Here is a 17,479-nt window from a genome sequence, read left to right as displayed (position 1 = left end):
AAAGGGATAGTTCGGTATTTTTGACATGAGTCTGTATGGGTCCCACTTGGGTCCTACTTTCTCTCATTTCGTATCAGTGCGCGTCATTCTGACAGCGAGCTGCGCACGCGTCAACAAGCGAGAAGTAAACAAAGCGACCCAAACACGTAGGCTAGCTGTCAGGTTGCAGCGCTGCGCGCATTGATATGGAACGAGAGAAAGTAGGACCCAAGTGATTTACGAGGCGTGACTTTTGCAGGGTTAGTTTTTTGTGATGTAAATAAATCACTCTTTTGAACACGTACTGCTTTGGGAAGAAAAAGGAGTTATTTTCCTGACCCCAGCAAACATGCCGGACTACTTTCACTTTGACCTAAACTGGACAAGAACTCGGCTCACAGGACGCTGTGGGGGGTAAGTCAGTGTGGATGCACGACAATGGTTATGATGATGCCATACAGACTCATGTCAAAAATACCGAACTATCCCTTTAAGTAAAAGTGTAAAAGTACTGTTTTTTAAAACTACTTAAAGTATAAAAGTAAAAGTAATGTAAGGGGTAAAAATAAAGCTATTAAGAACAAAAGCCCTATTGTGCACTAAAAGCCATAATGACTATAATGTTAAAATATTAAAATGTTAATGTTGATAAACATAATTTGGGATGCATAGGGCTTTTCCCTGTTTCAGCTGCATATATGCCCACATATTGAAAACGAATGTATTTTAGTAGAATGTAAATATATTAAAGAAGTTTAGTTAGACTGGAGTTTGTCTGGAGTTCTTGAGTCTTTGCACGGATCATCTTCATACTAGACTACATACGTATGCTATGTACTTGCTGGAGTGCGGGGGGGGACGCGATGTATGCAGGTGTGATGGATCACAGTATAAACCAATAGGGAATCAGAATGGTATGTGTTTATATTTCTCTACATCCAATCACAATCAGATTTACTCTATCTGGATGGAGAGATTTATCTGGATAGGGGTTTTATTGAAAGATGAGAAGCCGGAATGAAAACCAGCTGAAATGAAATAGGAGTAATGAGGCTGTTTTTAAAATGTAAGGAGTAGAAAGTTCAGATAATTGTGTGAAAATGTAAGAAATAGAAGTAAAAAGTCGCCTAAAAAAATAATTACTCCAGTAAAGTATAGATTATTACTTATTATTATTATTAAAGTATTATTATATAAGTATTATTATTATATAAGTAATACTTATTATTAAAGTATTACTTATTACTTACTTATATTTACTACAGAGTATTGAATTGAAACAATACTCTAATTTGAAAGATTTGTCCTGTGGCTGTAGTCACTGTGTTGTCTCTTCTGCTGCTGTTTTCTCCTCTCTGACAGTTTAAGCTGCTGAATCTGGTCTGCTGCTCTCTGGTCAACAAGAGCTGCTCTCCTGGACAGAAGGGCTGGGAAGAGAAAAGATCCGTGTGGAGAAAAATCAGGATCCTGGCTGAAGAAATCACCCACAGTGATCCAGAGTTTCTCCTGAAGGTGTGTTTTCTGTCCAGTTTCCTTTGGCTCTCATTCCACATATCTTAGGTCAGGACTTTGGGAAGGACATCTTAGAAGCTCAGTAATAGCCTGTTCATCCACCCAATAACATGTTTTTGTGTCTGTTGGTGTCACTGTCCTGTTAGAACTGTTGTAGTACACAGTAATGTACAAGCTTCCATCATGTAGCTAATGGTTTGAGTCGAGATTATGCTGAAGAGTTCTGAACTTCTGAACTGATCACAATCTTCATCACTTTATAAAGTGCTTCAGTTCCACTGGCACCAAAACCACTCCAGAGTATGAAGCTTCCACCACCATGTTTAACAGTTGGTAGCTACAGTGTTCGTATGATTGATTGCCTCGCCTTTACCTCTCCAAACATCATTCTTACCTCACTGTAAACATTTACTTCAGAAAAGAATAGATGTTTTCCTTGTCCTTTGGGTGGTTAGATTGATTGGGTTTGGTTTAAATTGATTGAATTGTGATTATAATGCATTATAAGCTGTGCGTTAAGTATGTTACAAGGTGTTATGTTATATGGGTTAAAATATTAAATATCAGTCACTATTATATATATATATATATATATATATATATATATATATATATATATATATATATATCCTATGATGGACATCTGTCACTTTTAAAATAAGCTGGTGATGCATAATGACCACAATTCATAATGCATAATAAATGAGGCTATAATGTATTATACAGTTTTAAAAAAAAAATCATAGCCTTGTTTATAATGCTTTAAGAATGCATTACTATGTGAAACTAGAATGCAGTTCTAGTTCTAGTTCTATTGCCGTGCTGAATCGTGGGTGGTTGCTAAGGTGTTGCTTTGGTATGCATGTTAGTTGATATGGTGTTGCTAGGTGGTTGCTATGGTTTTGCTAAGATGTCCATGGTGGTTGCTATGATGTTTCTAACTGGTTGCTAGAGTGTTGCTAGGTGTCCAACTTTTGACCAATTGCTGGTTTATCCAGCAGCTCCTCCAAACCCACTTATTTAAATTTCACTAAAGTTTTGGGTCATTCCTGAAATAAACATTAACTACATCCATGCATTGTCGTCAACTTCAATTTTTTGTCATGCATCACATGTTAAGAAGGCCTGGTGTCATAAGGTCTTCATTACAGGCTCGTTGTCATTGTTATCGGGTCCTAAAAACACATTCTCCCAACGGACTTGATGCGATGTGACACAAATGTTTTAGCAGTAGGTCATGGCAGGCCTGGGCCTTTTGGGAGTTTGGATTGTAACTTACCATCTAAATTACAGTTATTACCATTACAGTCTTTGTTCTCTGATCTGCACTGGGCTCCTGGAACTTTCCCACTGTATTAAGTGTTGGTCAGTCCAGTGATTCCAGTCAAGCTATCAGCTGTAGTCAATCATGATCACTATCAGGAAGTTGAGAGGGTCTTGGTCTTGGCATGTTAGAACATTTTGTCTCTTCCAGCACCACTGCACAGAAATGGGCTGCTTTAATAAATACTAAGTTAACCTGCATTCATTCTTCTATCAGGTGGCTGTCTACTCCAGGCAGGAACTGAACAAACACCTCATGGCCAGTTACCTGATAGCCCTGGCCGCCTACCTGCCTGCATCCAAGCCACATGTGAGAAGGTACTTTTGCGCTGCTGTACGGCTGCCGTCTGATTGGCTGCAAGTGCCGAGAATATACAGCACGGTAAGCTGGAGGATTAGTCATCAGCTGTAGGAATCCATCTAGGAAGTGTAGAGGGAGCTCTGTATTACTCCATAATGTCCATAAGATCAACTCCAATGCCATTACAAATTGTAATTGAGCCATATATTGCTCTATAATGTGTATATAATCTACTCAAATGCTATGACAGACTGTAATACACTATATGAAGTGTAGAGGGAGCTCTATATTGCCCTATAATTTCCATGAGTTACTCAAATGCTATGATAGACTGTAATACACTATATGAAGAGTAGCGGGAGCTATATGTTGCCCTATAATGTCTGTATGATCTACTTAAATGCTATTATAGAGCAATATATAGCTTCCCCTACACTATAGGAACTGTAGGGGAAGCTATATATTGCTCTATAATGTTTATATAATCTACTCAATTGCTATGACAGACTGTAACACACTATATGAAGTATATAGGGAGCTCTATATTGCTTTATAATGTCTGAATGGTCTACTCAATTGCTATGAAACACTGTAATACACCATATGAAGTGTAGATGGATCTATATATAGCTCTATAATGTCCATATGATCAACTCACATGCTATGACAAAACTGAAAAATACTAAATGAAATTTAGAGGGAGCTCTTTATTGCTCTAAATCTTCATATGATCTACTCAAATGCTATACTAGACTATAATACACTATTGGAAGTGTAGGGGGAGCTCTGTATTATAGTGTTTATATGAATCTTTTTGTCTCAGTGTTTCAGCTCATCTCTGCCCACATGTCTGAAAAAAGGCTTGGTGGACAAATTCAAGCAGTTCAGTGAGAGTCAGCTGGCCAAGTACTGCACACGACGACGGAGGAAACACAAAGCTGCGGTACAGCACTTACACACCACTACGAGAAAGACTAGACCATTAAAGGAGTGTTTCTGTGCTAGTTTTAAAGCATAGTTTGGTAAAAAAAAAATCTGAGTCACATCATGGATCACTGATCGCAGATACAATTGATCTGTCAAGAAATGTTTGGTATCTGACGTCTTCTTCTTTTGGTACAACAGGAGATGCTAGGCTATAATTTCATTAGAATTTTCTCATCTCATCTCAGTAAAAACACACTCAGTAAACACATGTTAATTTATACCTCATGTGGACAGTGTTTTTGAGTATTGTGTGTACCTGAAGGTGTATATGTGTGTGTGTGTGTGTGTGTAGAATAACTCCCCTGAACTGTACAAGAAATGGGCGGAGCTCCTCAGATCCAACCCCTCCACCCTGCAGAGACAGGTGAGTGATTTATTTTATCTCTCCAGAATTATAATCATCAACATCCACAAGCTTCAGTTTGAGTTTTTTTTTTTTTGAGGTAGTCCCTGATGTATTCAAAGATTTATGTTTAGGATCATTATATTAAGATATTTGCATCAAGAATTTGCTGTTACGTATTTTGAAAAAACATTTCTGTCCAATAATGCAATATCGCCAAAGCCACTGGTGGCAGCACAACCCTAAAGCTTAATAAATCCAACCCCATGTTTCACAGTTGGCTAGGTGTTATTTTTATAAAATGTTTACTTTTGCTTATTTTGGCCAAATATAATGTATATACTATATATTATGTGTGTGTGTGTGTTTGCATATATTTTAATATTTGTATAATGTTTTGTGTGTGTGTGTGTGTGTGTGTGTGTGTGTGTGTGTGTGTGTTTTTGTGTGTTAGTTGCAGAGGTGTGCTCCTGTAAATGAGAAGCAGAGTGAGTTCACTATGCAGAATATGATAAAACGTCTCCATATCAAAGAGCCTGCAGAGTTGGTCATGAGCATCCTCGGGAAGAAGTATGTAAAAATAATAATAATAATAACCAGTGTTGGGAAGGTTACTTTTAAAATGTAATCCCTTACAGATTACTGATTACATCACTCAAAATGTAATTTGTAACGTAATCAGTTACATTACTTCAAGTGAGTAACGTAATCTGATTACTTTGGATTACTTTTTCGTTTTTTTAAGCCTGAATGAATGTAGCAACCACATATTGCATATTATTATTTTATTTTTCTTTCCAGTTAACAAATAGATAAACAAATAAAACAGCCTTTTCAATCACTCTATAAAAATACTTATGAAAACATTTCATCAAACAATTTTATAAAACACTTTTATAAATTGATGATAAAACCATTAAAAACCAAGCTATCTATTTGCAGGTTTGCCACCAGTGTTAATTTTGACAACAAATTTTGATTTAGTTTTAGTCATAGTTTTGTGATGAAAATAGCATTTAGTTTTAGTCACAATTTAGTCATCTGAAATGTTTTTAGTTTTAGTCGACTTAATGTCATAAGAATATAGTCTACAAAAATTACAGTAAATGTATTCGACTAAAATGTAAAGGGTGTAAATGTAAATGCTTTTTCATCAGTTCCCTTGAATTATTAACTATACACTTATACGAAATTAAACGTTTAATAACCACTTAAGTAATATTGTTAATGTTTAAATGTGAAATATATTTATATATGATTTAATGTATATTATTATTATTATTATTATTATTATTATTGTAGGTGTGTGACTATACATATTTTACATTTAAAATTTTGTTTTAGAAATCAGGTCATAAAACATCTGAATAGTTAAATTATAGTTTGAACAGAGCTGTAGATGCAAAAACAACTTTTAAATTATCTAGTTTAATCTCCAGCAGTAACTCAGCACACCTACTGGAGCTACAGTCTATAAATGAGATCAAAAACACACCTTCACACACTGTCCTGTAAAGATGCTCTCAGGATGTACTGAGAGACTTCATGAGTTAAAGTGAGAAACTTATGAGAAAGTGCTGTAAGGAACTTTACACAGACTTTTGGGTTCATAGATTCACTTATTTTATTGTTTTATTTTGGTTATATTATCGAGTTCCTTTCTGACCTGTTCCTGCTTTAACACTAGCTATATCTTTCCCACTGTGAGACTAAGCAGATGATCGGATCTTAATGAGTGAGTTCTGTATCAGTTCTGTGTTTTAGTGCACTGCCGAGTTAAACACATCAGCTCATGAAATAAAATCAGCATTAAAACGCGGATCTCTGCATGGAGATCTGTGTGACTCTGCTCTGCAGAAGCTGAAAGATTAGTGGTGTTTTTACCGGAGATGGAGTCGCTCCACACGGTTTACACGTTATCTTGTTTTTCGCGACGTCAAAGGAGAAATATATCGACTCTCCCCTCTCTCTCTCCCTGCTGAACACTGTCGAGTTAACTTCCAGTCGAGCTCCGTAACGACAGGTTAATTCCCGGGTTTGTAACTGAGCGTGCGGCGCTAGTGAAGGAGAGGCGGGTACTGATTGGATGAGTACCCCGCTTGTCCCGCCTCTTCACCTTCGCTAAAGTAGCAGTGATTGGATCTCTTCCTAACTGGTCACTACCTTTCACAGAACTAACTCAGTTATGATTGGATTTCGTCCCTGCCAAACATTTTCGTCTCGTTTTTATTCGTCTACGAAAATGTCAGTTAATTTCGTCTCGTTGTGTGTGCGGAGCCGCTGTCTGCCCCTCCTACCGTCTCGCTGCCTGCACGCACACAGACACCGCTGCACACACAAATAGGGATGAGTGATGGCGTTTTGTCAGTGATGGATTGGAAGACCAAAAATAGGAAAGTACCGCAATGTAATCCATTTATTTTAGCAGAGTAACTGTAATCTGATTACCATTTATTCAAGCAGTAACTGTAACGGATTACAGTTACTCATAAATTGTAATCTGATTACGTAACGCCGTTACATGTAATCCGTTACTTCCCAACACTGATAATAACATAACCACATTATTCATAATCACATAGACACACAATCTTATAACCCCATAATCTCAGTCATTTTACCCCATAAAGCCCTAAAACCACAGTGGCATAACCCTACATAATCCTATAGCCCCATAATCTCAAAACCTTATAACGTTATAATTCTATAACCCCATAATATTATAATCCTATAACACCTTACTGCATAATTCCATAACTTTTCCATATAAACTTTGAATCCCATTACTGTTATGTAATACCATTTGTGTGTAGATACCCTGCTGATGTAAAGGCGTTTAAGAACAGTGGTCTGAGTGGTGATTGGCTGAGTGACTGCGCCGGTCAGAGAATGAAACTTGAACAGCCGGACAGCTGGCAGACCACACTGAGCCGAGAGGGAAACACGGCCAAAACCTGGGAAAAGCTCATAGGTGTGAATTACACACACACACACACACACACACACACACACACACACACACACACATATATATATATATATATATATATATATATTAGGGGTGGGAATCGATTACTATCTCACGATTCGATTCGATTCCGATTTTGGGGGCCACGATTCGATTCAAAATCGATTTTTGATTCAAAACGATTTGAATTATAAAAATTTCTGCTTCTGGCTTATGAATCTTATTGAAAAAAAACCCCTCCATAATATACACTGGTCCTGGAGCAAGTAATGTGTTACAAAAACAATAAAATGTGCAGGAATGTGGGTCCTCAGTGACAGAGGAATCACTGGGATATCACAATGACGTTAATGAACAATAAATAAATAATAAATAACACTGCTTTATTACCAGGCTACTAGCGGTGGTGTGTAGGTGACGCTGCTGGGCTGATGTGATGATAGCAGTGGAGCGCTAAAGTTCAGGAGCAGCTGCTGATTAACTAGTTAATTTAAGGTTGTTGTATTTCTTCAGAAAGGGGGCAGGAGGTGGAGAAATTAATTCATATTGTCCATTCCTTAATTCCTCTGTGATGAGGAGCTGAAATTAGCTCTGATTAGCTTATTTTATTTTTCCGTTCCGCCTTAAATGCTGCAGCCTGCTGCCACCTGTAGCGTTATTTAAGGTGGAACTGGAAAGTTAGCTTGTTAGCTAGCTAACAGTTACTGAAACTAACTACTAGCGATCTTTTTTATGCTTGTTATGAAGCATTCTGCCATAAAACATTGAAACTACACGTTAATCTAAGGTAATATAGTGCTTGTTCTGCCATCTTACCGGTGATTCTCAAACACCTACTACGCTCTGTGTGGGTCTGGAAGACCTCGGTTTGAAGGGACAAGCGGGTTGCCAGGTCCAACAAAAATACCCAGCCCAAAATCAGTCCAAAACCCGCCCCTCAGAATCGATTTTGGGACATTTTAAATCGATTCTGAATCGTAGTAAATGAGAATCAAGATTCTTATGTGAATCGATTTTTTGGCACACCTCTAATATATATATATATATATATATATATATATATATATATATATATATATATATATATATATATATGCACACAATAATTAAACAAATAAATAAACTAAATAAAGAATTATTAACAAGTAATCACATTCACACAGTCTCTGTTACATTCTGCCGTGATTGTGTGTCTGTGTGTGAGTTTGTGTGTTCTGTGATTGTGTGTCTGTGGTTGAGTTTGTGTGTTCTGTGATTGTGTGTCTGTGTGTGAGTTTGTGTGTTCTGTGATTGTGTGTCTGTGGTTGAGTTTGTGTGTTCTGTGATTGTGTGTCTGTGTGTGAGTTTGTGTGTTCTGTGATTGTGTGTCTGTGGTTGAGTTTGTGTGTTCTGTGATTGTGTGTTCTGTGGTTGAGTTTGTGTGTTCTGTGATTGTGTGTCTGTGGTTGAGTTTATGTGTTCTGTGATTGTGTGTTCTGTGATTGTGTGTCTGTGTGTGGGTTTGTGTGTTCTGTGATTGTGTGTCTGTGGTTGAGTTTGTGTGTTCTGTGATTGTGTGTCTGTGGTTGAGTTTATGTGTTCTGTGATTGTGTGTCTGTGTGTGAGTTTGTGTGTTCTGTGATTGTGTGTTCTGTGATTGTGTGTCTGTGGTTGAGTTTATGTGTTCTGTGATTGTGTGTTCTGTGATTGTGTGTCTGTGTGTGAGTTTGTGTGTTCTGTGATTGTGTGTCTGTGTGTGAGTTTGTGTGTTCTGTGATTGTGTGTTCTGTGATTGTGTGTCTGTGGTTGAGTTTATGTGTTCTGTGATTGTGTGTTCTGTGATTGTGTGTCTGTGTGTGAGTTTGTGTGTTCTGTGATTGTGTGTCTGTGTGTGAGTTTGTGTGTTCTGTGATTGTGTGTCTGTGGTTGAGTTTGTGTGTTCTGTGATTGTGTGTCTGTGTGTGAGTTTGTGTGTTCTGTGATTGTGTGTCTGTGGTTGAGTTTATGTGTTCTGTGATTGTGTGTCTGTGGTTGAGTTTGTGTGTTCTGTGATTGTGTGTCTGTTGTTGAGTTTGTGTGTTTTGTGATTGTGTGTCTGTGGTTGAGTTTATGTGTTCTGTGATTGTGTGTCTGTGGTTGAGTTTGTGTGTTCTGTGATTGTGTGTCTGTGGTTGAGTTTATGTGTTCTGTGATTGTGTGTCTGTGGTTGAGTTTGTGTGTTCTGTGATTGTGTGTCTGTGTGTGAGTTTGTGTGTTCTGTGATTGTGTATCTGTGGTTGAGTTTGTGTGTTCTGTGATTGTGTGTCTGTGTGTGAGTTTGTGTGTTCTGTGATTGTGTGTTCTGTGATTGTGTGTCTGTGGTTGAGTTTATGTGTTCTGTGATTGTGTGTTCTGTGATTGTGTGTCTGTGTGTGAGTTTGTGTGTTCTGTGATTGTGTGTCTGTGTGTGAGTTTGTGTGTTCTGTGATTGTGTGTCTGTGGTTGAGTTTGTGTGTTCTGTGATTGTGTGTCTGTGTGTGAGTTTGTGTGTTCTGTGATTGTGTGTCTGTGGTTGAGTTTATGTGTTCTGTGATTGTGTGTCTGTGGTTGAGTTTGTGTGTTCTGTGATTGTGTGTCTGTTGTTGAGTTTGTGTGTTTTGTGATTGTGTGTCTGTGGTTGAGTTTATGTGTTCTGTGATTGTGTGTCTGTGGTTGAGTTTGTGTGTTCTGTGATTGTGTGTCTGTGGTTGAGTTTATGTGTTCTGTGATTGTGTGTCTGTGGTTGAGTTTGTGTGTTCTGTGATTGTGTGTCTGTGTGTGAGTTTGTGTGTTCTGTGATTGTGTATCTGTGGTTGAGTTTGTGTGTTCTGTGATTGTGTGTCTGTGGTTGAGTTTGTGTGTTCTGTGATTGTGTGTCTGTTGTTGAGTTTGTGTGTTTTGTGATTGTGTGTCTGTGGTTGAGTTTATGTGTTCTGTGATTGTGTGTCTGTTGTTGAGTTTGTGTGTTCTGTGATTGTGTGTCTGTGGTTGAGTTTGTGTGTTCTGTGATTGTGTGTCTGTGTATGAGTTTGTGTGTTTTGTGATTGTGTGTCTGTGTGTGAGTTTGTGTGTTCTGTGATTGTGTGTCTGTGGTTGAGTTTGTGTGTTCTGTGATTGTGTGTCTGTGGTTGAGTTTGTGTGTTCTGTGATTGTGTGTCTGTGGTTGAGTTTGTGTGTTCTGTGATTGTGTGTCTGTGTGTGAGTTTGTGTGTTCTGTGATTGTGTGTCTGTGGTTGAGTTTGTGTGTTCTGTGATTGTGTGTCTGTGTGTGAGTTTGTGTGTTCTGTGATTGTGTGTCTGTGTGTGAGTTTGTGTGTTCTGTGATTGTGTGTCTGTGGTTGAGTTTGTGTGTTCTGTGATTGTGTGTCTGTGGTTGAGTTTGTGTGTTCTGTGATTGTGTGTCTGTGGTTGAGTTTGTGTGTTCTGTGATTGTGTGTCTGTGGTTGAGTTTGTGTGTTCTGTGATTGTGTGTCTGTGGTTGAGTTTGTGTGTTCTGTGATTGTGTGTCTGTGGTTGAGTTTGTGTGTTCTGTGATTGTGTGTCTGTTGTTGAGTTTGTGTGTTCTGTGATTGTGTGTCTGTGGTTGAGTTTGTGTGTTCTGTGATTGTGTGTCTGTGGTTGAGTTTGTGTGTTCTGTGATTGTGTGTCTGTGGTTGGGTTTGTGTGTTCTGTGATTGTGTGTCTGTTGTTGAGTTTGTGTGTTCTGTGATTGTGTGTCTGTTGTTGAGTTTGTGTGTTCTGTGATTGTGTGTCTGTGGTTGAGTTTGTGTGTTCTGTGATTGTGTGTCTGTGGTTGAGTTTGTGTGTTCTGTGATTGTGTGTCTGTGGTTGAGTTTGTGTGTTCTGTGATTGTGTGTCTGTGGTTGAGTTTGTGTGTTCTGTGATTGTGTGTCTGTGGTTGAGTTTGTGTGTTCTGTGATTGTGTGTCTGTTGTTGAGTTTGTGTGTTCTGTGATTGTGTGTCTGTGGTTGAGTTTGTGTGTTCTGTGATTGTGTGTCTGTGGTTGAGTTTGTGTGTTCTGTGATTGTGTGTCTGTGTGTGAGTTTGTGTGTTCTGTGATTGTGTGTCTGTGGTTGAGTTTGTGTGTTCTGTGATTGTGTGTCTGTGGTTGAGTTTGTGTGTTCTGTGATTGTGTGTCTGTGGTTGAGTTTGTGTGTTCTGTGATTGTGTGTCTGTGGTTGAGTTTGTGTGTTCTGTGATTGTGTGTCTGTGGTTGAGTTTGTGTGTTCTGTGATTGTGTGTCTGTGGTTGAGTTTGTGTGTTCTGTGATTGTGTGTCTGTTGTTGAATTTGTATCTTCTGTGATTGTGTGTCTGTGGTTGAGTTTGTGTGTTCTGTGATTGTGTGTCTGTGGTTGAGTTTGTGTGTTCTGTGATTGTGTGTCTGTGGTTGAGTTTGTGTGTTCTGTGATTGTGTGTCTGTGGTTGAGTTTGTGTGTTCTGTGATTGTGTGTCTGTGGTTGAGTTTGTGTGTTCTGTGATTGTGTGTCTGTGTGTGAGTTTGTGTGTTCTGTGATTGTGTGTCTGTGGTTGAGTTTGTGTGTTCTGTGATTGTGTGTCTGTGTGTGAGTTTGTGTGTTCTGTGATTGTGTGTCTGTGTGTGAGTTTGTGTGTTCTGTGATTGTGTGTCTGTGGTTGAGTTTGTGTGTTCTGTGATTGTGTGTCTGTGGTTGAGTTTGTGTGTTCTGTGATTGTGTGTCTGTGGTTGAGTTTGTGTGTTCTGTGATTGTGTGTCTGTGGTTGAGTTTGTGTGTTCTGTGATTGTGTGTCTGTGGTTGAGTTTGTGTGTTCTGTGATTGTGTGTCTGTGGTTGAGTTTGTGTGTTCTGTGATTGTGTGTCTGTTGTTGAGTTTGTGTGTTCTGTGATTGTGTGTCTGTGGTTGAGTTTGTGTGTTCTGTGATTGTGTGTCTGTGGTTGAGTTTGTGTGTTCTGTGATTGTGTGTCTGTGGTTGGGTTTGTGTGTTCTGTGATTGTGTGTCTGTTGTTGAGTTTGTGTGTTCTGTGATTGTGTGTCTGTTGTTGAGTTTGTGTGTTCTGTGATTGTGTGTCTGTGGTTGAGTTTGTGTGTTCTGTGATTGTGTGTCTGTGGTTGAGTTTGTGTGTTCTGTGATTGTGTGTCTGTGGTTGAGTTTGTGTGTTCTGTGATTGTGTGTCTGTGGTTGAGTTTGTGTGTTCTGTGATTGTGTGTCTGTGGTTGAGTTTGTGTGTTCTGTGATTGTGTGTCTGTTGTTGAGTTTGTGTGTTCTGTGATTGTGTGTCTGTGGTTGAGTTTGTGTGTTCTGTGATTGTGTGTCTGTGGTTGAGTTTGTGTGTTCTGTGATTGTGTGTCTGTGTGTGAGTTTGTGTGTTCTGTGATTGTGTGTCTGTGGTTGAGTTTGTGTGTTCTGTGATTGTGTGTCTGTGGTTGAGTTTGTGTGTTCTGTGATTGTGTGTCTGTGGTTGAGTTTGTGTGTTCTGTGATTGTGTGTCTGTGGTTGAGTTTGTGTGTTCTGTGATTGTGTGTCTGTGGTTGAGTTTGTGTGTTCTGTGATTGTGTGTCTGTGGTTGAGTTTGTGTGTTCTGTGATTGTGTGTCTGTTGTTGAATTTGTATCTTCTGTGATTGTGTGTCTGTGGTTGAGTTTGTGTGTTCTGTGATTGTGTGTCTGTGGTTGAGTTTGTGTGTTCTGTGATTGTGTGTCTGTGGTTGAGTTTGTGTGTTCTGTGATTGTGTGTCTGTGGTTGAGTTTGTGTGTTCTGTGATTGTGTGTCTGTGGTTGAGTTTGTGTGTTCTGTGATTGTGTGTCTGTGTGTGAGTTTGTGTGTTCTGTGATTGTGTGTCTGTTGTTGAGTTTGTGTGTTCTGTGATTGTGTGTCTGTGGTTGAGTTTGTGTGTTCTGTGATTGTGTGTCTGTGTGTGAGTTTGTGTGTTCTGTGATTGTGTGTCTGTGTGTGAGTTTGTGTGTTGTGTAATTGTGTGTCTGTGTGTGAGTTTGTGTGTTCTGTGATTGTGTGTCTGTGGTTGAGTTTGTGTGTTCTGTGATTGTAGACAGTAAATCTCTGCCCTTTGTTGTGATGCTGAAGAATCTGAGGAACATCATCAGTCAGGGTATCAGTGCTGATCACCACCACAAAATCCTGAAACGACTCAGATCAGAGGTGACCACTTATCTTCTTACCGCTTCACCTTTATTAACTTTACTTCACCTTTCTGTGTCTCTTTTCACCACCTTCATTTACTTTTTCTCATCACCTTTCCTCTCCTTTATCTCTGTTTACCTCATCTTATTCCACCCCCATTTACCTACATTCATCTCCATTTTCTCCTTTATTAACTTTCTGTCTCTTTTATTTGTCTCTAGTCACTGCTTTTATTTACTTACCTCAACATTTATCTCCATTCACATTATCTCATTTTACTTTTACTGACTTCACTTTTCATTTTACCTCTATTTACCTTCACCTGCACCTCCATTTATCACTGTTCACTTAATTTGACCTCCATTCAGCTGTGTTTTATCTGTGTGAAATGTAGTGTTTATAGGAAGGTAATGGGTAACAGATGCTGTGATGTTTGGTTCTGTTGTTGTTTCAGTCTGCTGTGATCCAGAGTAAGCTCCTCCCCTTACGATTCCTCTCTGCCTACAAAGCCATTACAGAGCTCAAAAAGTCTGGTAGGTTAAACTGGTGCATATAATTAATGCCTGTCAGTCTGTCTCTTTGTGTATATATGTAATTATGTCATTATGTATACCTGTATGTATATCTGTCTGTCTTTAAGTATATATATGTGAAGAGTTTGGTTCCAAAACGCTATAAATCCAATTTTATCAATTTGAGTAAAAAAAGGTTTTCTTTAGGGAGAAAGTGGTAGGCTGAAAACCACCGTTTTCTGTTTCAAACTATCAAATACCATACTGAGGTTAAAATAACACAAAAAAATCAAATCAAGGTTTTAGTATTTAAAGATTTATTTAAAAACTATTATTTGTTTTTTCGCAAAACGCAATAAATCCATGCCATGTTTTTTTTTTTTTTTTTCAAAATGTCTTATATATCCTTTGGCATCAATAGAACTTTTTTTTTACTAAAAATTTGCAAAATACAGTAATAAATAACAGTAAATTGTAAATCTGAATATAATATTTTGACCATTGGGCCTAAAAACACAAATTTCAAAACATTTCTTTTTGAAAAAGTGCAAAATTTCATTAACGAACAAGACATTAAGACTATAAAACCCCAAAATCACATTACATTCATGTGCTGTAGTGTAGTGTAGTGTAGTGTGGTGTAGTGTGTATTGTGTGTGTGTGTGTGTGTGTGTGTGTGAACTGCAGATGAAAGCCGGCATTTCCCCCCCTCCTGAATGCCTCATTTTCTTTACCTTTCCACGTACATGAGACTCTTTTGATAGCTTTCTCTTTTTTCCAATAACTGCTACAGGAACAGGCTTCTCTATACCATCAAACCCGTTAATTTTCACGGACTTTGAGAGTGAAAAACGAAGGTAAAAGTAGGCTACACGAAATACCGGCCGGATCAACAGGGCACGTGTTTACATTCTGTAGCTCGTGGAATGCTGCACTGTGATTGGATGAGGGGAGATGTGGCGTTTGTTGCGTTTTGGAAAGAAAGAGAGAAAGCAGGGCAGTATTACACGGCGGATGTGGCGTTTTGATGAAAATTGAATATTGGCTTTTCAAGAGTGTTCACATAACATTCTGATTCTGGCTCTAACTCATTTTTTTTTTTATCGCGTTTTGGAATCAAACTCTTCATATGTATGTATGTGTGTTTGTACATACTGGACAATTCGTGTGATGCACTACTATAGCATGAAAACATTAATATTATTCAGCAGTAATAAAATAATGGCATTTATATTACATATTTCACATATTCATTACATTCAGAATTTGATTCAGTTTGAATTAGTATTGTCTAAAAAAAAAACAGCATAAATATAAAAAAGGATGAATCAGCCACAGGCTTATGTGTTTGTGAAAATTGTGAAAGATGCATTAGTGTTCGCTTATATTACTATAGGCTTCAGTTCAGTTGAACAGAGTGCAGTACACTGTATTATAACATCCCATCAGCTGCACTCTAACTGACCCTTTATCCATTTATTAAAGAACAAGTAAATCATCCAAATCTTTCTACACAGAACCAAAATATTTATTAAAGATCCCTTAAAGTGTAAAACATATCTAAAGCTTATTCACCACCCACTTAGCATGGTGCTAACTACATACCTGAATAATAATGAATGCTCAGATCAAACTATGTAAAATTGTTTAGTAATAAACTGAGGATTTTAACTTAGTCTTTCCGTGTTTGTGTCCTTGTTAACTACATTAGCATCTGAGCTGTGGTGCTAACATTAGATTACTTTATTTTATTGCTGTTAGAGGTGAGCAATATGGCCCTAAGATAGTATCATGATATTTTAAGGTACTTTTGTGATAAAGATATTCTTGGGGATATGACAAGGCACTGACATTTTTACATGAATTTCAAGATAAAAAAATAATAATAACTGTTTAATCTGGTATAAATATAAATTGGAATGCATTCAGTAGAAACAAGTATTTCATAAACAGTAACAGGACCCTGATTTTGTATAATAATAGCAGTGTAGCAAAATAAATAAATCTACCACAAAACTAAAGTGCAGAATATTCAAGAATATCACAATATTGATTTTTGGTGGTGTTACTGTAAACAAGAGGAAAAAGCACACACTTATAATTCTTATTACAGTATGAACTAATTCTGTCGATTATTCCTGTGTTTAAAGCTGATGGAACAGGGAAGGTGGACAGTTCGAAGGCTGTGCTGTTGGGGATTCTGAACAGGTTTAAGAGGAGCAAGTGTTTCCGGTACATGGACTGGTCTTCGGAGCGCCGGCGGAGGCTGCGAGTGATGATGGGAGTGCCGTTCATCTATCGACTGCACAGCGCCAACCGCAGATTTCTGCTGAGAGCAAGGTCTAACCAACACACTAACCAAGGGCCCAGTTTTAGTGATCTATAGGCGAGCCATCAGCCGTGCACCATGCAGCTTGATTTAGGGCGTGTCAGTTTGTCTTTGCTTTCGTAACGTCGGGAAAAGTACACATTGCGTGGCTCAAAACACACAAAAAGCACGTACTAATTCTTTTCATTAATCATCTGTGTGTTTTGGGCATAACATTTAATAAACCTATAAGCGTGTCACTTGCCATTAATTCCATTTAAGAGACAGGTGCACTCTGGCTTTGGCAGGTTGCTATTTTAACAGCGCAGTGCTTCTGCACTTCTCAGCAGAGGAAACTGACCTGCTCATGCATGAACAGCTTATTTACAGGAGCAGCAATGTTATTTTATTCCTTATTATGTTTATTTTTTATGCAAAACTTGGGTTTGTGCACTGCTGTGTGTGCAAGCATGCAGAGTGCACCTATGTATTTAAGATAGCAATGAATATCTGACTGATGACTGTTGTCAGGGTTTAAATCAGTCAGTGGTGCACCTGTGTTTTCCATTGCCAAGATAACAATATGTCAGAAATTTACCTGAACCCACCTAATTTCTCGACCTCGCCCACCAGTGTATATATATTCATAAACTTTGTCACTATTTTAACAATGCAGGCACAGGATGTGAAAATCAAGTAGTCAAATAGTCAAGTCAAGTAGTTTTTATTGTCAATACTGCATATGTACAGGACATACAGAGAATTGAAATTACGTTACTCTCCTTCCCAATTTTACAGCAAGTACAGATAATAGATATAATAAAGGAGAATGGGAGACACTATGTGTACAATACAGCAGGGACACAATAGACATACATGAGACAAAAACAAGGTGCAGTGGTGTGGGGGAGAAATAGATATATAAATATAAGTAAGAAAAAAAAAGAAATAGATATATAATATAAAAAGAGTGGGAGACACTATATGTACAATACAACAAGACACAATAAACATACGTACATACGTAAAAAATAGTGCAATATTGATGGTGATTGAGATGGAATGACAGTATAAATAGTATATATCAGTAGTGCAAATAGGGTATATGGTATATAGCTGAAGGCTGGTAAAG

At 38.1% G+C, this 17,479-nt stretch overlaps 2 protein-coding genes across 3 annotated transcripts in view; one reads left to right on the top strand and one right to left on the bottom strand.

Moving 5' to 3' along the window:
* The window catches only part of LOC125785892 (ribonuclease inhibitor-like), a 330,748-nt gene that overhangs the window by 161,872 nt on the left and 151,397 nt on the right, over positions 1-17,479 (bottom strand). The gene's annotated exons all lie outside the window — the stretch shown is intronic.
* Positions 1-17,479, top strand: part of LOC125785886 (telomerase protein component 1-like) — a 69,507-nt gene that overhangs the window by 2,542 nt on the left and 49,486 nt on the right. For both annotated transcript variants that reach the window (XM_049470065.1, XM_049470064.1), the window contains exons 3-11: positions 1,342-1,491; positions 3,032-3,196; positions 3,939-4,058; positions 4,395-4,466; positions 4,900-5,015; positions 7,259-7,416; positions 13,436-13,545; positions 13,982-14,060; positions 16,190-16,379. In XM_049470065.1, coding sequence (XP_049326022.1) covers positions 1,342-1,491; positions 3,032-3,196; positions 3,939-4,058; positions 4,395-4,466; positions 4,900-5,015; positions 7,259-7,416; positions 13,436-13,545; positions 13,982-14,060; positions 16,190-16,379 — 1,160 coding nt within the window. The remainder of the gene's footprint in view (positions 1-1,341; positions 1,492-3,031; positions 3,197-3,938; positions 4,059-4,394; positions 4,467-4,899; positions 5,016-7,258; positions 7,417-13,435; positions 13,546-13,981; positions 14,061-16,189; positions 16,380-17,479) is intronic.

Source organism: Astyanax mexicanus, chromosome 21 (genome assembly GCF_023375975.1).
Source record: "Astyanax mexicanus isolate ESR-SI-001 chromosome 21, AstMex3_surface, whole genome shotgun sequence".
NCBI lineage: Eukaryota > Metazoa > Chordata > Actinopteri > Characiformes > Acestrorhamphidae > Astyanax > Astyanax mexicanus.
Note: the sequence above shows the minus strand (reverse complement) of the source record. Positions and strands in the feature narration are given on the sequence as shown.